This window comes from Sphaerodactylus townsendi, linkage group LG11, assembly GCF_021028975.2.
Source record: "Sphaerodactylus townsendi isolate TG3544 linkage group LG11, MPM_Stown_v2.3, whole genome shotgun sequence".
In the NCBI taxonomy this organism is placed as follows: Eukaryota; Metazoa; Chordata; class Lepidosauria; order Squamata; family Sphaerodactylidae; genus Sphaerodactylus; species Sphaerodactylus townsendi.
The window spans coordinates 67,825,772-67,851,679 of record NC_059435.1 but is presented as its reverse complement, the minus strand read 5'-3'; the positions used below and the strand labels follow the sequence as shown (position 1 = coordinate 67,851,679).

Genomic DNA, 25,908 nt, shown 5'->3' with positions numbered 1-25,908 from the left:
AAAAAAACATTTCTAGGCGTACATTACTCGTGAGTAAGCTTGGTGGTAGTCAGTGGCTTTGCTTTGAAGCAACCGTGCAACTCTTCCAATGGGTGAATCACAACCCTAGGAGGGTTTACTCAGAAGCAAGCCTCAGTGCCAGCAACCGAGCTTACTCCCAGGTAAAGGATTGTGCTTTAGTTCTTCAAATGAAAATCAGTTTAACAGCGTTTAACAGGGTTACCTACACTGCTTCCCCAAAACTAGGTCTTAGGTTTAATGCTAATAATTGAGCCCAGCAGCCCAGGCCAGCCTAGATGTGGGGGGTGGGGGGGGCGACTCTGTTTGCGAGTGCCCACAGAGAGGGCTCTGAGTGCCACCTCTGGAACCTGTGCCATAGGTTCGCAATCACTGCCTTACAATGAAGCAATTGCTTTGGGCAACTGAATCGACAAAGTCTTGCTATATTTTTTACTTTAGAAGTAAGATTTGTGGAATTCTTTGAAACTACAGAAAATCTCATTTTCCCAGTTTTCTTAAGAAGGGGGAAGAACTGGAAATTTGGGGGGAGGATTAAATATAGGTAATATTTTCTAATCAAATCAAAGCTTCTTGTACTACTTTAAACAGTTATTTATAGCTTAGTTAGAATATCAAATTGTACTATTTATGGAAATTCACAACAGAAACATCTCAGTTTCTGTAAGTAAAACTATCAGTATACTACCAATATACTACCAAGACCTAAACAAGAGAAGTCAAGCTGCGCACTCCTATTCAACCTCAGCATTCGTCTCTTAATTTTTAGCCTTCTGAGAGGTTGGAAAAATAGAAGCTGAAAACAGAAAATGAAAGTTATACATTAAGCAAAAAAAAGTCCATTACATGGACAGAAATAGTCAGTCGTCATACGACTAGCAACATATTCATAGATAGAATTTTGTAAACACTGAACCCATCAACAGTGTATTATCATACAAATAATGTGGAAAAAATTGCTAATTTACACACAGAGAACAATATACAAATTCAGTGAAAGAAAATAATCACTCATTTTTGTTTTTCTTCTAGGGCAGGGGTAGGGAACCTGCGGCTCTCCAGATGTTCAGGAACTACAATTCCCATCAGCCTCTGTCAGCATGGCCAATTGGCCATGCTGGTAGGGGCTGATGGGAATTGTAGTTCCTGAACATCTGGAGAGCCGCAGGTTCCCTACCCCTGTTCTAGGGCTACCATTTGAAGACGAAAGAGATTTTCTTAGTGACAATGTGTCCATCAAATGTCCAACTTCAACATACAAGCTGATTAAAAAACAACAACTACACAGCATAATCATCACCTGCACAACAGCTAATGAATCCCCAGGTGTAACACACAGTTTAATGCAACCAACTAGTGGGTTAAACTAATGCCCTGTTCTTAAACTTCGCTACCAACATAAGCATCATCAAGATATAGCTATTCATTCAGATTCCTTTTTAGTTTATAAAATAACTGTCAATTCCATTCCATTCATTCATGCTCACAGACCGAATGGCAATAAGCAAATAGACAAAGATAAACTACAAAACCACAGTTGTCAATTAAGTTTATTTGTTTACAAAAGGAAACTTCTCAGCTCTATTATGGAATGATATCATTTGCCCCTACAGTTCACCGAAAGGCATGGAGGACAGAAGCCTTGCTAGCCATATTTTTGTTCTCAAGTCACATCTGACTTATGGCAACCCCTCATGAAGTTTTCAAGGCCACAGACATTCAGAGGTGGCTGGCCAATGTGCCTGACTCCATGCCACAACCCCGGTATTCCTGAGAGATTTCGCATCCAAATACTTGCCGAGGTTGACCCAGCTTAGTTTCTGAGATCTGGCAAGATCAGGCGAGCCTGGATATCCAGGTCAGGGCTATATACACAGCTAAAACTTGAAGGAAGAGCTTATAATAGAAGTATATGTGTTTCTTTACTCCAGTTTTAAATTGCCCTAATCTTAATTTACCCTGTTCTCCAGCTACAGCCTTGAAGCTGATCACTGGACACCTTCTCCTTCATGTGAAAGGATTCGCTTGGGAGAGATGCATGACTCTGATGAACAGGGTATCTGAAGCCTTTTATAACTCTCACTCAAATCTTAATATTTTTGTTGACAGAGAAATGACAACTTCCTTACAACTTCCTCCAAGATGGTAACGCTGATCCCAATAATTTGCCAAAGAACAATGCGGTGTTTTAAATAATCAAACAAGATCCCTGAAACACAGCACAAACTATTCAAAGCACTACACCCTCTTATTTCAAACAAGCAGAAAAGTTTAATGTCTGCATTGTCTGGCCAATAAATCAAACTGGTAGACAGAACTTGTTCGGGCTAGTCATGAAAAATTAGAAGGGATTCTCCAAGAAAACCACAAAGCAGCTCATTTAAGGTCAATTTAACAGTATTATTTTGTTTTTCTTCCAGCCCCAACATAATATTTCTGTACCTCAAAGGAAATTGTAGGAGTATCTATTTGCGTTCCCCGTAGGTGATTGGCAGTTCAGCACCAATTAGTTCAAAATTACACTGTTACTAGTGCGCAATAAAAACAACACCTTTCATCTTTCTTACATAGGCCAGAATACCTTCAGAGTCAATAACTTTGATCAAATAGGTATTTTTGATCCTGCCCCACCTGTCTTCTTGGATTCAGGAAAACCAATAGCTGAAGGCAACTTTTTCCTTTTAATATGAAGAAAATCCTAGCTTTATTCTTTTGGAGAAAAAATGATGCAGGTATCAAAATACAATGTGATAAAACACATTTTTCCATCCCAGTCTATCTTCAACAACACTGTTAAAAACAGATTAAAAACAGTTCCCAGGATTTTTTTTCCCCAGCTACTTCCTCTGCAAATAGAGTTATAACTGACATGTTAAAGACACAAGTGTTCTCGGTGTTACCTAAAAATATAGGCATTTAGAAAAACTCACGAAAAATATCAACTCACACCTGTGCCTTTTAAGTGAGCACTGGAGGAAAATATTGCTGATTCAAATCCACCAGCAAGCAAAGAGCAAGGATTATTACTGCCAATCTGTTCCCTTGTTTTTCACAATTAAAGGCAAGTTCCACGATCCTTCATCAGTGTTTAAGCCCCCCCCCCCCCAAAAAAAATCCAATCAACCTGGGCGTATGTATTTCCAAGCAGCTACTGTATTTGTTCATTCCCAGCAGCATACAAGATAACCAACAGCAAAAACAAGGGGAGCTTTCAGCCTTCATGTTCAGCTCCTGGGTCTTCTGAAAGCATCTGGTTGACCACGGTGGAAAAAACAATGCTGGACTAGATGGACAACCCACTAGTCCAGTGGTGGCGAACCTTTGGCACTCCAGATGTTATGGACTACAATTCCCATCAGCCCCTGCCAGCATGGTCAATTGGCCATGCTGGCAGGGGCTGATGGGAATTGTAGTCCATAACATCTGGAGTGCCAAAGGTTTACCACCACAGGTCTATAACATCTGGAGTGCCAAAGGTTAGCCACCACGGCACTAGTCTGATCCAGCAGGAATACTTTTATGTTCACATCTATTCCTAAATACATTGGAGGCGTGTGCATAAAGTGTCGTTAAGTTGCAACTGACTTAAGGCAACACCACAGGGGTTTCAGGCAAGAGGTATTCGGAAGTAGTTTGCCATTGCCTGCCCTGTGGACTTCCTGGATGATTTCCCATCTAAGCCCTAACCAGGGCCAAACCCTGCTTAGCTTCCACGATTCTTCAAGATTGAGCTAACCCTGGCCCATCCAGGGAGAAATGCCCTTGGTTCAGATGGAACACAAAAACACAAGGTGTCAGCCACATTGAGAACAGAGCAAAAAACAGCAACTCAGCACTCGTGCACTGGAAAGAACTGTTTAATTCAGTTTTATTGCTCTGAAGTATTCCCCACATAGTCTTATGGATACTCTGAAGAAGTGGATACCCTGAAGAAATGTAAACACAAGAAAAAAAATAACCACTAAAAAGCAGAAGAGACTTGGTAAAACGACAGTAAATACTGACTGTGTGAGAAGTGCACAGATGTATCCAGAACCATACACCTGGATAGGATGTATGGAACCTGGATGGAAACAAATCTTAAAACTTACATAGGTCATTCCAAACCTTTCACAAGCTGGAAAACTATACAGCTAACCTGTAGAAACATACAACCAAAGCAGCTCCTAAAGCAACAGAACTTTAGAGGGAGAAGCATGACGGTCTGACTCCATTTTTATCTTATACAAAAGAAAAATCTTTTATTTAACCCATTAGGGACCTGTCTCAAAATTTACTCTGCCCCTTTTAACACTATGGCATTTAAATCTAAAAATAGTCCCAAAACACAGCCCAAATAGCCCCCCCAAACTCTTTGGACTGTGATTGTGCTGTAGAAAGTGCTGGACCAAAGATGGATATTACTTTTGTGATCTGCAATATGTACTCTAAATTTCCTCAAGGTTTTGCCAACATACAACTTCTCATGTGGGCATTCAATAATACATATTACTCCATCAGAGATACATGTGGATGTCGTTACTAAAAGTGTATTGTTTCTTGTCATATGGATTAATATTTTTTTAAGATGCTCATAAGTTGAGGCAATGAGCACTTTCCACAAGGAGAACGTCCTGTAGGTGGACTGGATCCCAACAGGATTCATTATGAATCAATGGGTTGATCTGCATTACAGCGCACCCCACTGATCATTCAAATTAAGCGTTCTTTAGAATAAGATGAATGGTTTCTTCACATACTCAGGAATGTCATACAGTATGTTCAAATTTCTATGCATGCTCTTCCTGAGTCCAACATTTATGCAACTGAAGGCTCTCAAGCTCAGTTTTTTTTCCTTTGTAAAAAAAGTCCCCCTTCTGTTACAAGCAGATCTTAACACCAAATGTGGGTATCCTCAGGTTAGCAAATTATTTTCTTAAACAGTGCCTCCCTGTGGAAATCCTGATCCTTCAAAACTTATTCTTCCAGGGGGGTGGATGGTGGCTATTGCATCTGAGAAATGAATTTTAATCAGTGGGGGGTTTTGTACAAACCCATCAAAATCTTTTTGTCCTTGATAAACATAATATTGAGGAAATTAATCTGTCTATCATTTACATGCAATTCAAACCAGATATTTGCATCCTGCACATAAAGCCATCTGTGGAATGGCAATTACTGGCCCTGACTGCCCTTCCACGGCAAGAAAATGACATCAACAAAGCACCACCCAGTAATAATATCTCCCAAAACAGGATGAGTAAAATTTACAAAGAGTCTTCAAAATAACACATATGCAAGCTGGCTAACTCTGGTGCCACAGAAGAAACCATGGCTATACTTTTTAACTTGCCAAAAAGACACTTAGTTCTTTTTCAAAGCTATCCTAACATATAATTCCCTAAGGGTTGGAATGTTACAACTCACTTCCAACTAATTGGCATGCAGGACTCACTTCCAGCCCAGCTCCACCAGTCCCACCCCCTCCCCCATCCCAAACACCAAGCCGGGCCCACCAGGGCAGCAGCGACTTGCCACACATTGCCACGACAGCCCCACCACCAGCCTCCCATTCCCCCGCCCTCCCTGCTCCAGCTAGAGCCCATTTTATATCTGCATGAAATGTGCTTTACAGCCAGTCTCTGATAAAATCATGTGGAAATATGTGGCAGAATGTTTATCTATTATGTCTTTTGCTTCAGATACTTTCTATAATGCCCAAAACTGAGGGATTTTGAGGGAATTCCGAAGTCCTGAAATTCATAAAAGAAAGGCCGGTATATAAATATTTTAAATAAAGCTATAGTCAGATTTCCACTTTTAAGGAGGGAGGGAGGGAGGGCGCAACCCCAATTTTATTTTGTAGAAAACCAGTTACAAGGAGGATAAGCATCACATAACCTACCCACCATTTAGCCTCCTCAGGATGGCTGCTTCTTCCAAGGTAATAATGTATATCTGTTCATCCAGGTCTTCAAGGATCTAAGTTCAGAAAAGGAGACACTAGAAAACACACTTCCTTGGCAACGATGAAGCAGATGTGATTCATGAGGCCCACTTTGCAAAGAACCTGCCGCAAGAACTGGGATTTGTGAAGTATACCTAATGTGTGTGTTAAACTGTGCCTGATTTATGATGTCCCAATGAATTCAAGATCTCCAAAATGACCTATCATTAACAGTCTTGCAAACAGAGGGCTGTGGCGTCCTTGACTGAGTTGGCTACTGCTGCCTCCAACTTTTCCTAGCATTATTGCCTTTTCCAGTAACTTTTGCCTTCTCATAATGTGACCAAAGTACAATAGCCTCTGTTTAGTCATTTGAGCTTCTAGAGAGAGGTCAGGATTGACTGGATCTGGAAGGCAGAGATCTGTCTTTTTGGTTGCTCACAGTAGCCACAAACCTCTCCTGTAACACCACATTTCAAATGAATCAACCTTCTTCAGGTTTGCTTTCTACTGATATTCCTACACGATGTGTGAACCAGCCCGTAGTTGTCTAAAATAATACAGCTTCGGTTTCATACAAGATACAGCGCTTGCATTTTGCCTGCAGCAAAAAGACGAGAAGAGCTCTAAACCATTTGGGTCAACACACTGTCTGCAGTAATATGCCTAGCGAAACATTAAGGAATGACAACTTTATCAGCACTGGGTTCAAAACGTGACAGATCTACTGTGACTGCCCGTCAGCTCATGCTTCAGCAAAAGTGGTTCAAGGCAACAATGAGCAATCAGGTCCTGCGCACACAACTGATTTCGACAAAGCAAAGTTAACCCAGTAAACTTTTAGACCTTCCAGCACATCCTTTGATCATAAAAAATATTCAAGGTTCCAAAGAGGTGGCTCGACCTTTTCCTTGGCCTTCCGCCAGTTTTTATCTGGCAATTAAATTTGCATAAATAGAAATGGGCTTATGCATCTTGATCACCACTCTTAAAATATGGGGGAACTTTATAATAAACCGATGACAGAGGTCAGGACCACAATTCTGCAAATATACAAGCTCAATACAAGCTGAAGAGAAACCAGTGTTAATTTTATATACAGATAAGAATACTTGTTTGTGAGGACTATGGATTATATATTAAAGTCACTTTCAGAAATGAAAAACTATTTGTATTTATAGAACTTGCAGCCCAATCCAGACTTCTCTGACATGGGGAACAGTGCCACTAAAGTGCCACTCTGCCACCTCCAGAGGGCTTCTCTGCTACACAGGAAGTCCCTCCCCCCAAAGGAAAACATCAGGTGGCTACAATAAGGGACGTACACCACATAGCATACATCCAAGGCTGGCTCCTTTGGTGCGCGGAGGGTGGGAGGGCAGTGGAAGCCAACTACAGCTGGTTCCACTCCCTAGAATGCCCCTGGAATACCCTAACAAAGCTAGGGCATCCTTCTGCACTGGCAGAGCTGGAGAATGGTGGCAGCTTCCTGAGTCAGGCACTAAGGACCCACGCAACACCTGCCCACATATCTCCCTTTCCATCAGTGCTTTTGTCCCGTGCACTGGCAGGGTAGACAACCATGTTGGAGCAGGGTTGTGCCATTCCTAAGGTGAGTCCTCTCTCCCCACTCTGGATTGGGTTAGCAGACTAGCAAGCTTTGCTTGGTGGCTAAATTATAAAGTCATCCTAAAAATTCAAAGTCATCTACTTAAAAGTAATCTTCTCACTTTGGATGTGATGAGAAGTTAAACATGCATCGTGCTTACCGTTGGCTTCACGAGCAACTGACCCATCACTGTAAACATTCGTGAAAGTCCTACTGGCGTGCATACTGTGTAGGAAAACAAATGGCAACCAATAATTCAAAGCAGGAATCGACATTATACACAATTTTAATTCTTTTGCCAAATTAAGAGACCGAAACCAGTCAAAAAATCTATCTGCAAATGGGAACCGCAGCAATATTTCAAATTGTCAGCCACGAGATAACGCAGCTGTTTAGAAATGGGACCTAGCGGTCAACTTCTTAGCAGACCACTAAAGCTTCTACTCATACTAACCAATCATATTCTATAAAATGACAAGAAGCTGCCATAAATAAGCGTAATATCGGCCAGTACCACTGTGCATACAATTCTTAGATCCAGCTTCTCTCATCTCTTGCTGTCATATATGGGCTCACGTGTACCTCCACCAACACCATCTCTTCCTCACCTCCTACTGGTCTGCCACATTTTTGGGTGCCATTTTTGGGTGCCATGAACAACTCAAAATGCCACCCAAACTGCCACACCAACTGTGAAGAGTTCAGGAACATTCTGAAAGTGTCAGTTGGAGGATGTGGCTCAGAACACAGGAAGGGCAGTTAGTGAGTGAGGGTTTAACTGAAGCTGAAGCCCAGTTCGTTTTTTTTTCCTGGAGTTTTTCTTTTGTTAATTCGTTAGAGCAACTTGTAAGCTTGCCTGTTATATGTAATAAACTACAAAAAAGAAGAAGTTTCTATGAGTGTATTGAATCAATAAGCAATTCAAGTAGAAGGGGACTGTGGAGTCTTCCTTGACATGGTGGCAAGCGGAGGGATTTTGAAATACACTCAGTGAGCATTTTGTTGGCAAGCAAAGAGTGTAAATTTGCTCTAGTACAAACCACAGATTTCAGTTGAATGTGCAGATGGACGAACCAGTAGTGAAACCTCGATCTAAAAAAAAAAGGTGAATGAAGTGCAGGTCACACTGGAAAGAGCCCAGAATATGCACACCATTTTTTCTCAGCTGAGCCAGAATCAAGCAGCAGAGTGGTAGCTCCAAAGAGTTGGGAGCCACTTGGGACCCAGCTGTTGAATGGCAAGGAGTTGAGAGACATGGATGAGAAATGACCAAAAAAAGAAAGGTCCTGTAAAGTACACCCCAGAGGACTACACCAAAGTTGAAATGCAAATCCAGACGGGATAGGTATAGATACAGGCAGCGATTCCTCACAGTACCAACCAGCACTGAGGGGATGGATGAGGGATGCTACAAACAGTTTATGCACGCACAAGAAACCACCATGAAATCCTTGCTGATGCAGTGATAGACAGAGGGAGTCGAGCTGCAGCTTGGCAGACGGGACACTTTGCCAGGCATTAGCAGGGGGAGTCGGTGGAAGGTTTTTTAGCACAGATTGAAGCTGCTTTGAGAGAAAATAAAGGTCTCAGAAGAGAGCAAGTGAGGGAGTTATGGCCTTGAGTTGCTGGAGATTTAGCTCAGTTATTAGGTGAACTTACACTTGGGGAAGAAGCCACCTATGAGAATTTTAAAAGGCAGGCCTTAGCCAGATTTGGAAAATCCGAGATCCAGTTGAGAGAAGAACTGAGGGGAGCTTTCCCTAAGAGGAAGGAGAGCTATGTTGCTTTTATGGCTCGATTGAAACTTATAGTTCAGCAATGGTATAGAGCTGCAAAGGTTCAGTCCATAGAAGACTTTTGCAACTTGATAGCAAAGAGAGCAATTTTTTCACACACTCCCCGAAGCAATCAGAGCTCTTGTTCAAGATAAAGAGAACTTAGATTTATCTGACTTGGCTGCTTTTCATGAGACCAGATGGCCGCCATAAAAAGCAAGGAAAGAAAACCAACACGTTTTGTATCAGAGAAGAGAGAATTGTTTAAAACCAACCCGAGAAATATTGAGTTTACGGGTAAAGATGGAGAAAAAAGTTTGCTTCAGAGAAAGGACTTCTTTCCAAGGCCCAGTAAACCCGGCTGAGATCTATACACCAAGGAATATAATCTGCTTTTTGTGTGGAGAAAGGGGTCACTTCAAATCCTGTGTGCAAGAAATAAAGAGAGAAACAAGAGTGCAACATGTTGGAAATAATCGGGTTTTGGTGCAAAATGAAGATTGGGAGGAGATTAATGATTCACCAGGTAGTTCTGCTTGTTCCAGTGAAGGAGAAGAGCCGGTCACCGTGGTGATGAAGAACTCTGCTGAGTCCTGGGGAAACTCGGCGCTGACAACTAAGAGATATGCTGGTGATGAGGAACTTGTTAAATCCACTGAACAAGAACCAAGAGTGAGAATGGGAGGGTTGCAGCTGGCTGATGTAAATAGTGTGATACATGCGGAACAGAGACAGTGGGTTGGAGATCTCAGGGCTATGAAAGTGTTACTTGGGGGGAAGTTGTGGGTGGAAGGTTCTGTTGACACAGGGGCAGATATAAGTTCTATCAACAGAAAGTTGTTAAAAGCAAATAAGTCATCAGTTGGTGGGAAGGATGCAGGTTACCCCATATGAAGGACCCTATGTACTTAGATTTAGTACTGATTCATATCCAGACTCCCAGCATTGAAAAGGACATATACGCCATTGTACATGATGTTGCTGATATGCCTATTTATAATTGGAGCAGATGTGTTGTACCAATCTAGACAAATGAGCATGCAGTAGTTACTAGGTCAAAGGCTAAAACAAGCACTGAGAAAAGAGAGAAACAGAAGGCTCAAAGGGGAATTAGAAGATGTACATGAAAAGTTTCCAACTAGGATTCCTAAAGCTGGAAAAAAACTTAAGTCAAATATAGGTGAGCAAAAAAGAAAAAGTGGGGTGGAAGTGGGTTGACAGCAAAGCTGGAGTTAACTAAGTCACAATTGGAGGGAAAGAAAGATGGAGTCATTAAGCACTCCTAGTCCAGCTATGGAAGTTGAAACTTTCCATTTTGAGGATAAAGAAAATGTATGTCATGAAAGGTCTGAGCAGTTTAAAACTGAACAAAGATCATGTACTACTTTAAAAGAGTTATGTGAAAAGGCAGAGGTTGCTTCTGGAGAAGTATCTAAAAGAAAATCCTGAGAGATTTATATGGTAATCTGGCTTATTGTATCGCCAAAAATGGAGGCAGGGCTTTTCTGAGAAGGGAAAAGTAACCTTACAGTTAGTAATTCCAAGAAGGTACAGGGAAGAAATTTTAGAACTGGCTCATAGTGTCCCATTGGCTGGACACCTAGGAATAAGAAGGACTATGGAAAGGAATTCAAAGGCAGTTTTTTGGCCAGGGTTGACTAAAGCAGTTAAGGATTTTTGCAAGACATGTGATGTATGTCAACGGGTTGGAGCACGCTACTGATAGAACTAGGTGTGAGCTACGACCCTACCCAGTAATTGATGACCCCTTTGCAAAGGGTTAGTTTGGACATTTTAGGTCCTTTACCTAAAAGTAGTTCGGGAAAACAGTATATTGTAGTTATAGTTGACCATGCAACCAGATTTCCTTGTGCCTTTTGTGTGAGAAACATTACATCTGTGTCAGTAGCTAAGGCCTTAATGGAATTTGTGTCCACATATGGTGTGATGAAAGTACTAATGACTGATCAAGCCCCTAATTTGATGTCACAGGTGATGAAAATTTTCTGTGAGTTGGCTGAGGAGTTCAGCATGCCCCTGTAGTGGCATTATAACCCTCAGCCAAATGGTTTAGTGGAGAGGGCCATTCAGAACTACGGACAATTGTTGAAGTCTTATGTACTAAAGCATTCAAATTAATGGGATCAAGCGGTACCATATTTGACGTTTGCTCTCCGTGATTCAGTCCAAGAAAGCCTAGGATTTAGTCCAAATCAGTTATTGTTTGGTAGAGATATCAGAGGTCCTTTGGGCTTAGCTAGAGCAAATTGGGAAGGCTTTACTGACAACTCTTGTCCCAAGGATGTAAATGCATATTTCTGTGAGCTGCAAAGAACTCTGCAGGAAGTAAGGACAGCTGCAGCAGAGAATTTGAAGCAGGCTCAGCAAAAGCAAAAGACCTACTTTGATGTTAAGGCTAGACCACGCAGCTTTGCAGTGGGTAATAAAGTTTTATTACTGTCAGTGGATAAGCCTGTTAAGTTGGATGTGGCTTGGAAGGGACCTTATGTGATAATACAGGTTTTACCCAATGACAATTATGTAATTCAAGAAGATGATGGGCAGAGAACTGTGCATGCGAATAGGTTGAAACCGTATTGTGAGAGATCTGTAATGACTTTACCAGTACAAGTTGACACTAACGCAGATGAGTTTGTGGAATGGAATTTTTGAGGAGTGTTCTGATGTGAGTAAAGTTCGAATTTCAGATGGTTTATCAGAAGGGCAATGTAAGCAAGTTAGACATTTGTTAAAGGACTTTGAATTGTTGTTTACTGAACAGCCCGGTTTGACTCACCTGATTTCCCACCACATTGACACTGGAAGTGTCACCCCTAATAAAACCACGCCATGCCCTATTAACAAATCATTATGAAAGAAGTTGTGGAGAAGGAGGTTAAACAAATGTTGAAGTGGGATATTATTGAGCCTAGTAACAGTGCATGGGGAGCACCCATAGTACTAGTGAAGAAAAAAGCAAGTGTCTGAGGGTGACCCTCCTGAATTCAGACTGTGTGTAGACTTTAGAAAGGTTAATCTAATGACAACTCTTGATCCTTATCCCACACCCCGTTTGGAGGAATTGGTGGAAAGATTAGCTAGTGCTAAGTTTATAAGCACCTTGGACTGTTCAAAGGGGTATTGGCAAATTCCCCTAACTAAAGAAGCCTCTGAGAAAACAGCCTTTGTATGCGGGCTTGGGCATTTTCAATTTAAGAGAATGCCTTTTGGGTTAAACGGAGCTTCCAAAACCTTCCAGAGGTTGATTGATAAGGTTCTTACTGGGTTAGATTATGCCTTTGGTTATCAGGATGATATAGCCATCATGTCTGATTCCTGGGAGACCCATTTGAAACATATACTGAATGGTTTTGCAGAAGGTTCAGGAAGCTGGGTTACTTTGAGACCTGATAAGTGTCAATTTGGATGGAAGGAGGTGATATACCTTGGTCACTGTGTCGGCAACAGTCAAATTAAGCCTCTTGAAGCTAAGGTTGCCAGTATTAAGAATTGGCCTATTCCAACCACAAAAAAGGATATTCAGTCCTTTTTAGGATTAGTTGGGTTTTATAGAAAGTTCATACCTCAACTAAGTGAACTAGCTACACCATTATCAGACTTATGTAAAAAAGCGAGCTCCATTTAAAGTTGTTTGGAGGCGATAGATGTCAAACTACTTTTGACGGGGTAAAAGGGCTGTTGTAAATGCTCCAGTATTAGTTGCTCCTGATTTTAACAAACCATTTGAAGTGTATACTGATGCTTCGGAACGAGGTTTAGGTGCTACATTAGTTCAGAAAGGCGAAGACCAATTGATGCATCCAATAGTTTTCCTTAATAGAAAGCTGTTACCTAGAGAATGTGCATACTCAACGATCGAGAAGGAATGCCTCGCCATTTTGTGGGCAATCAAAAAATTACATCCTTACCTAATAGGGTCTAAGTTTATTGTAAGATCTGACCATAATCCTTTGGCCTTTTTGAGCAAGATGAAAAAAACAGCAATGCTAGAGTATTTTTGAGATGGTCCTTAGCCCTACAAGATTATGAATTTGAGATTCGACATGTAAAGGGTAAGGACAATATTATTGCTGATGCACTAAGTCGTCAGGGTAATGGTTAATTATATATAATTGCCTGTATGATATGATTGGATCTAACTGAAATTTTGAGACATTTAGCCCCTAAATTTCAGCTGAAAAGGGGCATGTGAAGAGTTCAGGAACATTCTGAAAGTGTCAGTTGGAGGATGTGGCTCAGAACACAGGAAGGGCAGTTAGTGAGTGAGGGTTTAACTGAAGCTGAAGCCCAGTTCGTTTTTTTTTCCTGGAGTTTTTCTTTTGTTAATTCGTTAGAGCAACTTGTAAGCTTGCCTGTTATATGTAATAAACTACAAAAAAGAAGAAGTTTCTATGAGTGTATTGAATCAATAAGCAATTCAAGTAGAAGGGGACTGTGGAGTCTTCCTTGACACCAACAGTCTAGTTTTTCATAACATCCATGAGCAAATTAATTTGGGGGAGAGAGATTTTAATGACAAAATTAGCAGACACAAAAGCGCAAGAAAGGACTGTTACACATATCAAGATATGGTTTATTCCAGTGATTCCCACAACTAATGGGCCCCTATTCTAATATTTATATTCTTTACACATCAACATCACTGTCAGCTCAGATCTAACTGAATGAATTGCAATAGTGGATAGGCAAAGATGTCTGGACCAAAAGATCTGAAATGCAAAGAACAGCAAGACATTCTTTACTCTTCTATTATGTACAGCAAAACTTACTTAGAAGTAATAAACATCCCATCAGTGATATACAGGAATATAAGTAAGGGAGGTAGAATTCCCAAAGATCTGAAAAGAAAAATTTAGCAGAGATTCAGGCAGTGAACTATTATTTCAGTTTACTCTACCCACGGTAATATTGAAAAAAGGGGACCCATGTACCGTACGCAAGATGAAATGAATGAATGAAATGAATATGCAACTTTCTGGTATTATATTTAATTAAACTAATACCAAACATCACTTGAACACATTTGCGCAATACATTTGGGTACTTTAACAACAAATACAATTAACTGAATGTAAGCAATACCACTGCAAGCAGCTCTTTATTAAAAAGAAAAGCCATTGATTTTTTATGTATGAAGGATGTCAATATTTTTCAAGTTGTGCAGACAAATGCAACTTCTCTTGCCTCTTCTGCACCATGCTAGGACAGAATAAAGTCATGGCAGTTTGCTTCCATGCTGTGAACTCCCAGACACAAAGATTTAAAAAGATTTACGTACCATACAAAGACTCCATACTCTCCGCATCGTTGTCTATGAGAGCTGAGGCTACCCACACGATTCCAAGGATAAGCAGCGCAAGAAGAATGAGCATAACAAGGGTTTCCAGAATGCGTGCCTTAATCCCCTAGAATATAGATAACATTTACATTTTTGAGAAACAGGCAAGTTTCCTCTCATAGAAATGCTCTTCTCGGGTGGGAAAAAGCCCTCCATTGTCATAAGAGGCTCTTCCTGGAGCCACCAATCCAACCCACTGTACCAAGCTGCTTAGTATTTCTTAAGTGGTTTTTTCTTCAAGTGGTTTTTGAAAAGGTGTCATCATTTTGCACTTCATTGACAGCCATAGGTTAAAGTTACCATGGGTTAAAGGGCACCAGCATCATAGTTCTGATTCATTTCATTTCCCGAGAGCCAGTTTTGTGTTTCTTCACTTTTTAGTTTTGCTGGGTTATTTAACTGGTTCTTTAATACTGATTTGCTTGTGTGGTTCGTTTATGTAGGCCATCCTGGGGACCTTTTAGTTGAGAAGGAGGGGGTTGAAACTCCCTTACCTTTGTTACCAAATATTCCTGTTTTTGACTTTGTTAGAGCTGTACACCCCAAACTGTTCCCATCTCTCAAACGTACTACTCCAATCTCTCCCTGATGTTAGATAATCATTGCCAATTCAGTAATGAAAAAAGCTTCAAGGTTATAGTTTGAACTTTGCTCTCACAAAAGCAGTTTTCAAAAACCGTGTATGTTTCAGACCCATTTTTTATGCGCTGGCTCTATTTTTTCAAGATTACAACCATCCCACTGCAAAAACTCAGGAACAAGGACCACACAATCAATCCTTCTATAAACAGAAGATGGCTGTAAAGTGAGGTTCCAGCTGGAAACCCTGCTCATGTATGAATGGCAGCTGACTTTACAATCTTGTAGCAATGAGAGACGAGGAAGCCACAAAGCATAATTACTAAGAGCCCTCTCTCCTCCCCCAATAAATCTGTATTAAAGAGGATTACTATTATGTCAATTGAAACACATTAAGACATGCCTCATAGTAAATGTGTTTATAGCTAATACCTAGAGGGCAGTTTCTCTGCACATGGTGAGCATGTTTTCCAGGGAGATGTCCTTGCTGACTTGGGATCAATTTTTACTTAAAACGTTCAGACTTTGAACTTGCAGAATATTCCAAGATAGGACACAGGTTTACTGCACAAAGTGATAACCTCTCCTGTGGAGGAGCTCGCATGATTTTGGTATCTGTAACCAATTATGAAGCCCTTCTCAAGAACTACTGTACTATCCCACGATCACAAACAAGGTTGCTTTTGATTAATAAAATATTTCTTTTTAGATTAGTATCCTAGAAGTGGCACATTCCACAAAACAGTTTTAGGTTATACAGTTTATTTTGTATGCGTTTGAAGCTAGCGCGGTCAGAAATTTAGTGAAAAGCACAGAAGTCTCCTTCATTTCAAACCTTAATCTGCATAACCACACAAGCAAGAAACCTGACAACTATTTTTCTTTCACTAAATAAATCAGCAGAACCCAGGGAAGGCTGCTCAGGAACACATTTTTTTGCAAGAATGAGGGTAAACCAGGTAGCCCATCAGGTCCTCAGAAAGACAATAATGGCTTCCCACATTCTCAGAAGTCCATAGAGGAGCTTCACCAAAACTCTGGTCAGTGCCTGAAGGGGAAACCTTCTGAGAACCCTGGGGATGCCATCTTGAGTTCCATTGTGGAAGGAAGGAATTGTATGCTTAATGGATAAAATAAATAGTACATAGTCTGAGCACACTCAACAACATGAGTATGCAACACAGCCTAGAACAGTGGTGGCGAACCTATGGCACGGGTGCCAGAGGTGGCACTCAGAGCCCTCTTTGTGGGCATGCGAGCTGTTGCCCCAGTTTGGGCACTCGGCAGTGGTATAGCACCAAGGGGATGAGGGGTATGCAACGCACTGGGCGTGCGCCCCTGCAGAGGTGTGGTGAGGGTGTTCCGGGGGGCAGGACGGGGGTGTTTCGGGACATTCCAGGGCAGGGTGGGGGCGTGGCAGGAACACAGGGCGCTGGCTGCCCAGATGCCACAGTTTCCCCTACAAGGCTCACGCCCATGGCACTCAGTCTCTAAAAGGTTCGCCATCACTGGCCTAGAAGATCTTCCAGGCCAGCCCTATGCATCTGCCATTACAGCAATATTTGAGGGCAAATTGTCCTATCCTGCTCTTTGGAAGGGTGAGAAGCACATATATTACTGGAAGAAAAGAATATACTGGAATACTAATCTAAGGGATACAGGTTCTAATTTTTACATTTTATTGATTCAGTGGTATAGGTATAGGTTTTATTTTTTATATTTCATTTCTTTGGAGAATTTGATGCCACCTTTCCTGGGTGCTTTGCAACATGATAAAACACAAACATTAAAATCCATAAATTAAAATCTAGCATTAAAAATCCAGCCAAAGAATTTTTTCAAAGCCATTGAGTAACTGAGGACAAATTTAATTTTCAGAATAATGGCACACTATAAAATGATTGGGGGGGACTCCCCCCCCCCCCCAACCTCTTAATTAAAAGCCTAGTTAAGCAAAGACATTTTGGCTTGGAACTGAAAGGAAAGAGACAAGCCTCACTGGAAGGAACAGTCCATAGAAGAGGGGCCACTGCTGAAAAAGCCCATCTCTGGTTGCTGCCTTCCTCCCTTCTGCAATCTTCCAGTCTGCTAGAGCAGAACCACTGAACCTAAGAACTAGCCTGCTGGATCAGACCAGAGTCCATCTAGTCCAGCACTCTGCTACTCGCAGTGGCCCACCAGGTGGCTTTGGGAGCACACATGCAGGAGGTGAAAGCAATGGCCTTCTGCTGCTCCTGCTCCTGAGTACCTGGTCTGCTAAAAATCTAGCATTAAAAATCCAGCCAAAGAATTTTTTCAAAGCCATTGAGTAACTGAGAACACGGAGAAGAACGCCACAGTCAATGATATGGAAGGCTATAGGTCCAGGAAAATCAACAGAGATAACTGTTGATCTTCTGGCAAAGATAATTAGTAAGGATGACGGAGGCTGTTTCTAACAGGCTTAGAAACACAGAGCTGGATGGGACCACAACTGTCATCTTGTCCAGCTCTTGCACAATGCAGGAAATTCACGACTACCTCCCTCCGCCACTCCCCCAGTGACCCCTGCTCCATGCCAGAAAAGGCAAAAAGCCTCCAGGACCCCGGCTAATCTGACTTGGAGGAAAAAGCCTTCCTGATCCCAAAGTGGTAATCAGCATTATCCTGGGCCATGTAAGAAAGGGCCACGAGGACCAAGCACTGGCTCATCCCGTCCTGCCCTCCTCCTCGTGACTGGCCTAGGTTCACAAAAGCAGCATTGCCATCAGATGGTCCTCTCACCTGCTGCTTAAAAGCCTGTTCCACTGAGGAATTCTCTGTCAGGGAGTTCTTCCTAATGTTTAGTTGAAAATTCTTGATTTCAACCCAATGATTCTGGTGGGAACTTCTGAGGAAACAGAAAACTCTGCTCCGTCCTCTAATTGACAGCCCTTCAACTATTTGAAGATGGCTGTCCCATCACCTATCAGCCATCTCCTCTCCAGGCTAAACATACCCAGCTTCTTCTACCTTTCCTCATAGGACTTGGGTCTCCAGATCCCTCGCCCTCTTCCTTGCCCTCCTCTGGACACATTCCAGCTTGTCAACATCCTTCTTCAACTCCAGTGCCCAAAACTGAACACAATACTCCAAGTGAGGACCACAACTACCCCAACTTCATGTGATCTGGATGGTATGCTTCTGTTGATACAGCCCAAAAGGTACATAGTTTACAATGAAAGATAGTACCTTACTGAGGGTTGTAGGTGACTACCCAAAACAGTTTGCCTACAGAATTCAAAGTAAATTCAAATGCCCAAAGTGCTATCACTATGACCTTTCTGTTATTTTTTTAAAAATTAACCAGCACTGCGAGAACCCACTCCCCACACACACACACACACACCAGGCTGAGCAATGAGCTGACAGGTTTCTACAGAGTTGTGGATTTAAACACAGGACTCCTGCAGAACATCTTGACCTCTTTCAAGGTACGCCAACATTACTTGATAGGCACTGCCCTCTGCAAAACCTGGGAAACATTTTTTTATGTTCCTGGCACACTGAAAATAACTATTGAGCCACTAGTTAAGGTTAAAATGCAGATTGTTCTTCATAGCTGTGTATTCAGAAGTGAAAAACTCTGCTTGAAAGTGTTGCGATTGTTTAGCAAAAATGACGAATGCCTGGACTGCTCTAAACTTTAAAAATGAAGAGAGGTGTTTTTTTTCCTGTATGTTTTTGTTATCTGGACCCTGTGATGCAGCCCCTGTTATCTGACCAGCTCACATAGCGTGATCTACTTTGCTGCCATAAATAAAGTACATTGGACAGGAGTCTGTTAGTTGCTCCTTAAAGACTAAATCTGTTTTTTAAAAAATATATAGATAGATAGATATTTCTTATTAAAACACCGGGAAGGAAGAGACTGGAAGTGATGATGGGATTTCTCATCAACATGCGACGTCTGGTGAAATATTGTCCCCCCCCCCTTTTTTTTAAGCCAACACCGAGATCAAAACATTATGCAGGTTAAATTTCCTTGAAAGGTTCCCAGCGGGAGTCTTCCTTTTTGTTAGCACAGACCTTGATTTCCTTTCGCCCTCCCCCCTCGAAAAAAAAAAACCCTCACCAAGACATCCATGTGCTACTAACACTAAGCAGCACTTCCTTAATCACTTATTTCCAACAATTTATGGATGATCAGTGGCAAAAACGAGTTAAAATAATGAAAGATGCAACGAAGCGTCCTTGAGACATTCTGGCTTAGACTTCCTACTCATTTCTGTCTCCTTTCAACATTGGGGTCCAGATACAAATTAGCCGCGGAGGGGGGGAAAGTCATCTGGTCATAAAATACAGTACAGGGTCACTTTTATGTAAGTTTGCCAAAAGGGACATAAACCAGGACAATCTCAAACTGTGACACAGGATAGAAGTATATTAAAACAATCTCTGTTCCTCTTCCACGGTGCTGTCATGTTGCTCGGCTTTATAGATATTGCAAGCACCAGCCGGGCCTCTTCACTGCCACCTGGCCCACCTAATTAATTAAGCAAGGAAGTCACCTCAAATTTTTCTACCGTTGGCTTTTATTATCAAGCACTCTCCTTTTGATGTTCTCGGAGTTAGCCTCTTAATCCATAGACTTTTGCGTTATGTGTTCCAAACAATGAGATGTCTGGGCAGTTTGCATAATTGGTCAGGATGTGCTGCTGCTCATGATAAATTTTATTCCACCGCTTCAAGGACAAGAGTTGGTATTAGTGGAAAAGGATGGAACGAGACATTTGAAAAGTGGCAAATGATTCTGCAACTTGCGCATGTGATGAAGTATTAGAGCTCTGCTCCTTTGGGAATACTTTTGACTCCAAAATACTGGAGCATAACAATGCCGTTAATAAACAAGACGTCTAACTTGCAACTGATCCTATGGATCATCTTCTACACATGGCTTTCAATGTACAGGATGGAAAATAAACAAGTACTTAAAGTAATTCAGAAGGCTCATGCTGGATCACTAGGATTTAAGGTTTCCCCTCTCCTGCCAACCCATAGCGCAAACCACTTTTAAACTGTGTATTATTTAAGGCTTTCATGGCCAGAATCAGAGGGTGTTGAGGGTTTTCCATGCTGGTAGTTTTTGCTCCTAACATTTCACCCACATCTATGGCTGGCATCTTCTGAGACACCTTCAGAAGCAAAAACTACCAGACTGCAGCCACACAACCTGGAAAATCCTAAACAACCAGTTTTAATCTGCCCTCCCAGTCTGCTAATTGAGGTGCTCCAAAGTTCCCTTGGGATCAAGGAACTCCTTTGACACTTCTTCAGATCACAGAGGAAGAAGACACTGGTGCCAAGAAGCTGCCATTTCAAAAATATGACAGGCCAATGATTCCAAATAAAATCAGGTACAAGATTAAGAGGTCTGGCAATCAACGACGAAAGTGTCCTATGATTATTTTTTTAATGAAGATATAATTTCAATACATTGCTCACCTTTGTGCCGTTATAAAACAGACTGTAATTTTATGCTATGAGGATCATCCTAGGTAATTTAGGTAAGGGCACTACATTCCTTCTAAAATAAGTCTAAATAACATAATTTGGGTTAACTGAAACCACCAAGAATGTTGTTAACCGCCAGGACTTTAACAAACTCTGTGGCTGTTAATAAGAGACACCGCTACTGAAAATCAACATGCAGAGTACCTAGATTTACAGTTTTAAGAACATGGTGAAAACGGCAGGCCCAATAAAAACGGAGCAGTGGAGTAAAGAAAATGACAGAGAGTTAAGCCCCTTAGGCCCAAAATATCCTGTTTGAATTAACAGAGTGCTTTAATTAAAAACCTAGACAGAGAATCATGTTTAACTTGATTTTTAGAACAAGCACTGAGCGTATCCAACGTGAGTGGCCAATTTCCGTGTCTGTATCTGTGTAACATGCAAGTGCTTTTTTCAAAAACGTTTTGCCCAAGGGACTCAATGGGAGCCTACCATATGCCATTTGGAATGAACACTATCAATTAGTACCCAAAAAAAGCCACACACAATAAATTTGCAAATGGCTAAGTGAAAAAAGATCTATCATAAAAAAGAAGCCCAGAAAGTATTAGTTCAGGCAATATAAACTTTACAGTAATAAGCTCTTCCACCATTTAGTAAGAAGTATATTATGAAAGGATATCATGTTCATAGTAGAACCAGTAAGATCTAGTAGGTAAAGAAGCAGAAGTTAGCTCAAAGAGGAAATAAAACAGTACTAGAACTCATCTGAAGAAGCACCTCTTTAAAACTAATGCAAATTTAATATTGTATCTTATCCATATTAAATGGATTAGGAAAAAGCAACAGCATCGTGCTTTCCCTTCTCCCGTCCTGTGCCTTCTAATTGTGAATACTTTGCTCCACTTCTATCAGCCTTAATCGAGCTGAATTGTTGGATCTTCACACACATAACCAACTGAAGTTCATTCCTAATCACCATGTTGAGAAAACCATATCTGAGGTTGGAAGGATGGAAGGAATACATGCGTAGGTGAGGCAGACACATTCCATCCTGAAGAACCCTCAACACTGCCAAGAACCAGCACTGGCACATCTGCCCTGACTCTTCTTTCCATGACACCGACTCAAGTGCTACCAATCTAAAGAACAGGAAGAAGACCAAGAAGGGATGAAATTGGCATCCTGCTTTTTTCTACCTTGAAAGAGTCTCAAAGCGGCTTTCAAACTCCGTCCCCTTCTTCTCCTCACAACAGACACCTTGTGATGTAGGTGGGGCTGAGAGAGTTCTGAGGGAACTGTGACTGGCCCAAGATTACCCACCAGGCTTCATGCGAAGGAGCAGGGAAACAAATCCCATTGATGAGATAAGAGTCCACCACTCATGCGGAGTAGCAGGGAATCAAACCCGGTTCTCCAGGCTAAAGTCCACCACTCTTAACCGACTGGCTCATCCGTTTGGATAAGAGGTGTTTTAGGGGACCAACCGCATACAACTTGACCAAGGCGGATCGGCGCTGCTGGTATTACTAGACCTTACCGCAGCGTTTGATATGGTCGACCACGACCTTTTGGCCCACCGCCTGGCCGCTTCCGGGTTGCGGGGCACTGTCCTTCAGTGGATTGTCTCGTTCCTCCGGGGGCGGAGTCAGCAAGTGTGGTGTGGGGACCAAGCCTCCCAGAGGTGCCCACTTCAGTGTGGTGTGCCCCAGGGGGCATTGCTCTCCCCGCTATTGTTTAACATCTATATGCGACCACTTGCTCAGTTGGTGCGGAGCTTTGGGCTGATCTGTCACCAGTATGCTGATGACACTCAGCTCATTCTGTTGATGGAGGGGGGGGACAGTCGCTGCCCCTGCAGCTCTACAGCATTGTTTGGAGGCGGTTGCTGGATGGTTACAACAGAGCAGGTTAAAACTGAATCCATCGAAGACGGAGATCCTTTGGCTGGGCCGCCGGGGGGAGGCGGGGGATTTCCAACCGCCGGAGTGGGAGGGGGCTACATTGGCACCAGCCTCCTCCGCCCGCAGCCTGGGGATCCACCTGGATTCGTCTCTTTCAATGGAGACCCAGGTGGCCCATATAACCCAGGTTGCGTTTTTTCATCTTCGACAGGCCCAGCGGTTGGCCCCCTTCCTCTCCCAGGCAGACCTCGCCACTGTGATCCATGCAACGGTCACCTCTAGGTTAGACTATTGTAACTCGCTCTACGCGGGCCTTCCCTTACGTCTGATCCGGAAGTTGAAACTGGTACAACATGCAGCGGCGCGTGTGCTCACAGGTGGTGCCTTTAGAGAACACATTCAACCTGTGTTAGCGCAGCTTGCATTGGCTTCGGTTGAGTTCGAATCATTCATAAGGTGTGGGTACTCACCTTTAAGGCCTTACGCTTGGTCTGGGACCTTGGTACCTTCGGGACGTCTTACCCCATATGTCCCTTCGCGGCCTCTGCGTTCGGCAGAGGCCAACTTGCTGGCTGTCCCTGGCCCTCGATGATCACGGTTGGCCTCTACCGGGCCAGGGCCGCTACAACCCTGGCCTGCCTGGTGGAACACTTTACCACCAGCTATTCGGGCCCTGCGGGATCTTGGAGAGTTCCGCAGGGCCTGTAAGACCGAATTGTTCCACCGGGCGTTTGGAGGGGCTGACCGCTGAAGTGCGCCCTCCCCCCCCTCCCCTCCTTTTTATGCTCTGGGCCCTTAATTGGGCCCTCAGCTTTTTGGGTCTGTTTCCAGGGTGGGTGTATTACGTTTTATGAAGTTTTGTTGGATGCCGCTGTAACTTATTTAATTCGCTGTTTTAATTGGGATTTTAATGTTATTGTTGTGATGATTGTGTTGTTTACCGCCCAGAGCCCTTCGGGGGAGGGGCGGTATATAAATTTGATTATAAATAAATAAATAAATAAATAAACTACTGGGAGCATGATGGGGTTCATTGCCCTAAGGAGCAGCAGTGGCGTAGTGGTTAAGAGCAGGGGCATTCTAATCTGGAGGAACTGGGTTTGATTCCCCACTCTGCCGCCTGAGCTGTGGAGGCTTATCTGGGGAATTCAGATTAGCCTGTGCACTCCCATACATGCCAGCTGGGTGACCTTGGGCTAGTCACAGCTTCTCGGAGCTCTCTCAGCCCCACCACCTCACAGGGTGTTTGTTGTGAGGGGGGAAGGGCAAGGAGATTGTAAGCTCCTTTGAGTCTCCTACAGGAGAGAAAGGGGGGATATAAATCCAAACTCTTCTAAGTCTTGGGGAGTCTTAAGACTGGCTTTCATCTGTTGTCATTAAATGTCAGCAGATGCATGAATGGTGGTCAGTGGACATGTAAAACAGAGAGCTTGGGTGGGAGACAGCCGGAATCCTCTTGTAAGTCACTCTGAACTTTGACAAACAGGACACAAGTAAAACTTAGGGCAGACGTCATATTTTCAACTCTTAAATTGCACATGTGAGAACAGCTCCCAGCTCACTACAAGCTGCCATTTTAAAGGAAGGTGTAAGTAAGAACATCACAACTTAAAGCAAAAAAACCCCAGAACAGACCTTTATGCACATTTTTAAAGAGCAGAGTAGATGGATGGTGAGATGGATTTCGTTTCCAAATTCCATTTTGGTTATCAAGTAGTTTAATAGTAGTCATATTCACAACAATATACACACACATACATGTAGTATGAGTGGGAGGGGTCCTTCATACAGTATGTTCATCATATCACAAGAAGACTTCTGTGCAGAGATGGCCGTGTGAATTGCTCTCACCCAGCGCCATCTGCTCCACAGCTGTGTATTTGCTACCGAGATGCCTTCATAGAATCACTGAAAAGCGAACGGCACGCTGGCAGCATTTACATGTGACTTATACATGATCTGACATGACTGTTTACTATTAAATTAGCTGTCTTCATGTACTGAACAACCTCGAGACACAAGTGTCCATCTACTCAGGAATTCTGAAAAGACTTCCAGAAGTTCTGTGGGGGCTCCTCCTGCAGAAAGAGGGTGACTAACTGCATGACAGAGCAACAAGCCAGAGAGCTGAGAAGACACGCTCCCACCGTGTCCCCATCCAGGAATATCCACCCCCAGCTCCTCTTCATTGCCAGCCATGCCACTGCTAGCCCACTAGATTCAGGCGCTCTCGCACATCACTGTTGTTATGCTTAAACTATGCTTAAATGGTCTGGAGTTAGGTCAAAACTCCTTGGAATCAGCCGCTTGGCTGAGGGCTTTTAGATTCCGGCTGCGAATTCATTTTCTCTCGGACTGTAATGCCCTGGTCCACCGTCTGCTCTCTGACACCCATTCCAACCCATGGTTTTCCATAATTGAAGAAAAAATGGCCTCTATTGGACTGTCAGTGGATTCACTTTGCCCTTTGTCCTATCCAGAAGCTTATAGAAAATTAAAAGGTCAACTATTGGATAGAGAGTTCTCTACCCTAATCGCCGCAGCCAAGAAAACGTGCTCCCCCCTGTATTTTTCTCTCCCATTTGAACGGGGCCAGTTGGCACACTACCTGTATTGCTTAATAAACCCTGCTCAAAGGAGAGCCATAATGCTCGCCAGGTTTAATGTTATGCCTTCTGCCTTGTTACATGGCAGATTTAATAAGCAAGAAAAGGCTAAAAGATTGTGTCCATGTAACGATGGCTCAGTTGAATCTCTGGCCCACCAATTACTACACTGTCTCAGATTCAAGGAAATCAGATCCAAGTATGTGAATCTTACTCCTTTACATTTACCCCATCTCCCCGATTTAATTAGATTACACTACTTGTTGGACAATCCTGATCCTTCTCTCTGTATGATAGTGGCAGACTTTCTCCTGGAAATTACTAAACGCCAGTAGATTTCCTTTGATCTAACATTTATTTCCTATATTGTATATGCTTTTTAATCTGTTTTTATTGTTGTTGTACTGTTGTCTATGCCAATAAAGGCTTGCTAATCACTATGCTTAAATGTTAGCTTAAGGAATGAGCAATGCATTTTATAATACCATTCAGACAGATGTGCATTTCTCCACCAGATATCATTTACATCACCCTCCGTTTGTACTACCAACCATATTTTTCCCAGTGACATTCTGTTAACAAGGTATTTCCAACATGCCAGCTCCATTTTCCTTCTTTTTTTTTAAAGTCGGCTATTTGGGTGAATTTACTTGTAATTAT

At 42.5% G+C, this 25,908-nt stretch overlaps 1 protein-coding gene across 1 annotated transcript in view; it reads right to left on the bottom strand.

Annotated features, from left to right (window-relative positions):
* Window positions 1-25,908, bottom strand: part of LMBR1 (limb development membrane protein 1) — a 63,544-nt gene that overhangs the window by 12,040 nt on the left and 25,596 nt on the right. The window contains exons 6-9 of the mRNA XM_048511261.1: window positions 14,628-14,754; window positions 14,119-14,187; window positions 7,714-7,778; window positions 5,907-5,979 (exon numbers count right to left, since the gene is read on the bottom strand). Coding sequence (XP_048367218.1) covers window positions 5,907-5,979; window positions 7,714-7,778; window positions 14,119-14,187; window positions 14,628-14,754 — 334 coding nt within the window. The remainder of the gene's footprint in view (window positions 1-5,906; window positions 5,980-7,713; window positions 7,779-14,118; window positions 14,188-14,627; window positions 14,755-25,908) is intronic.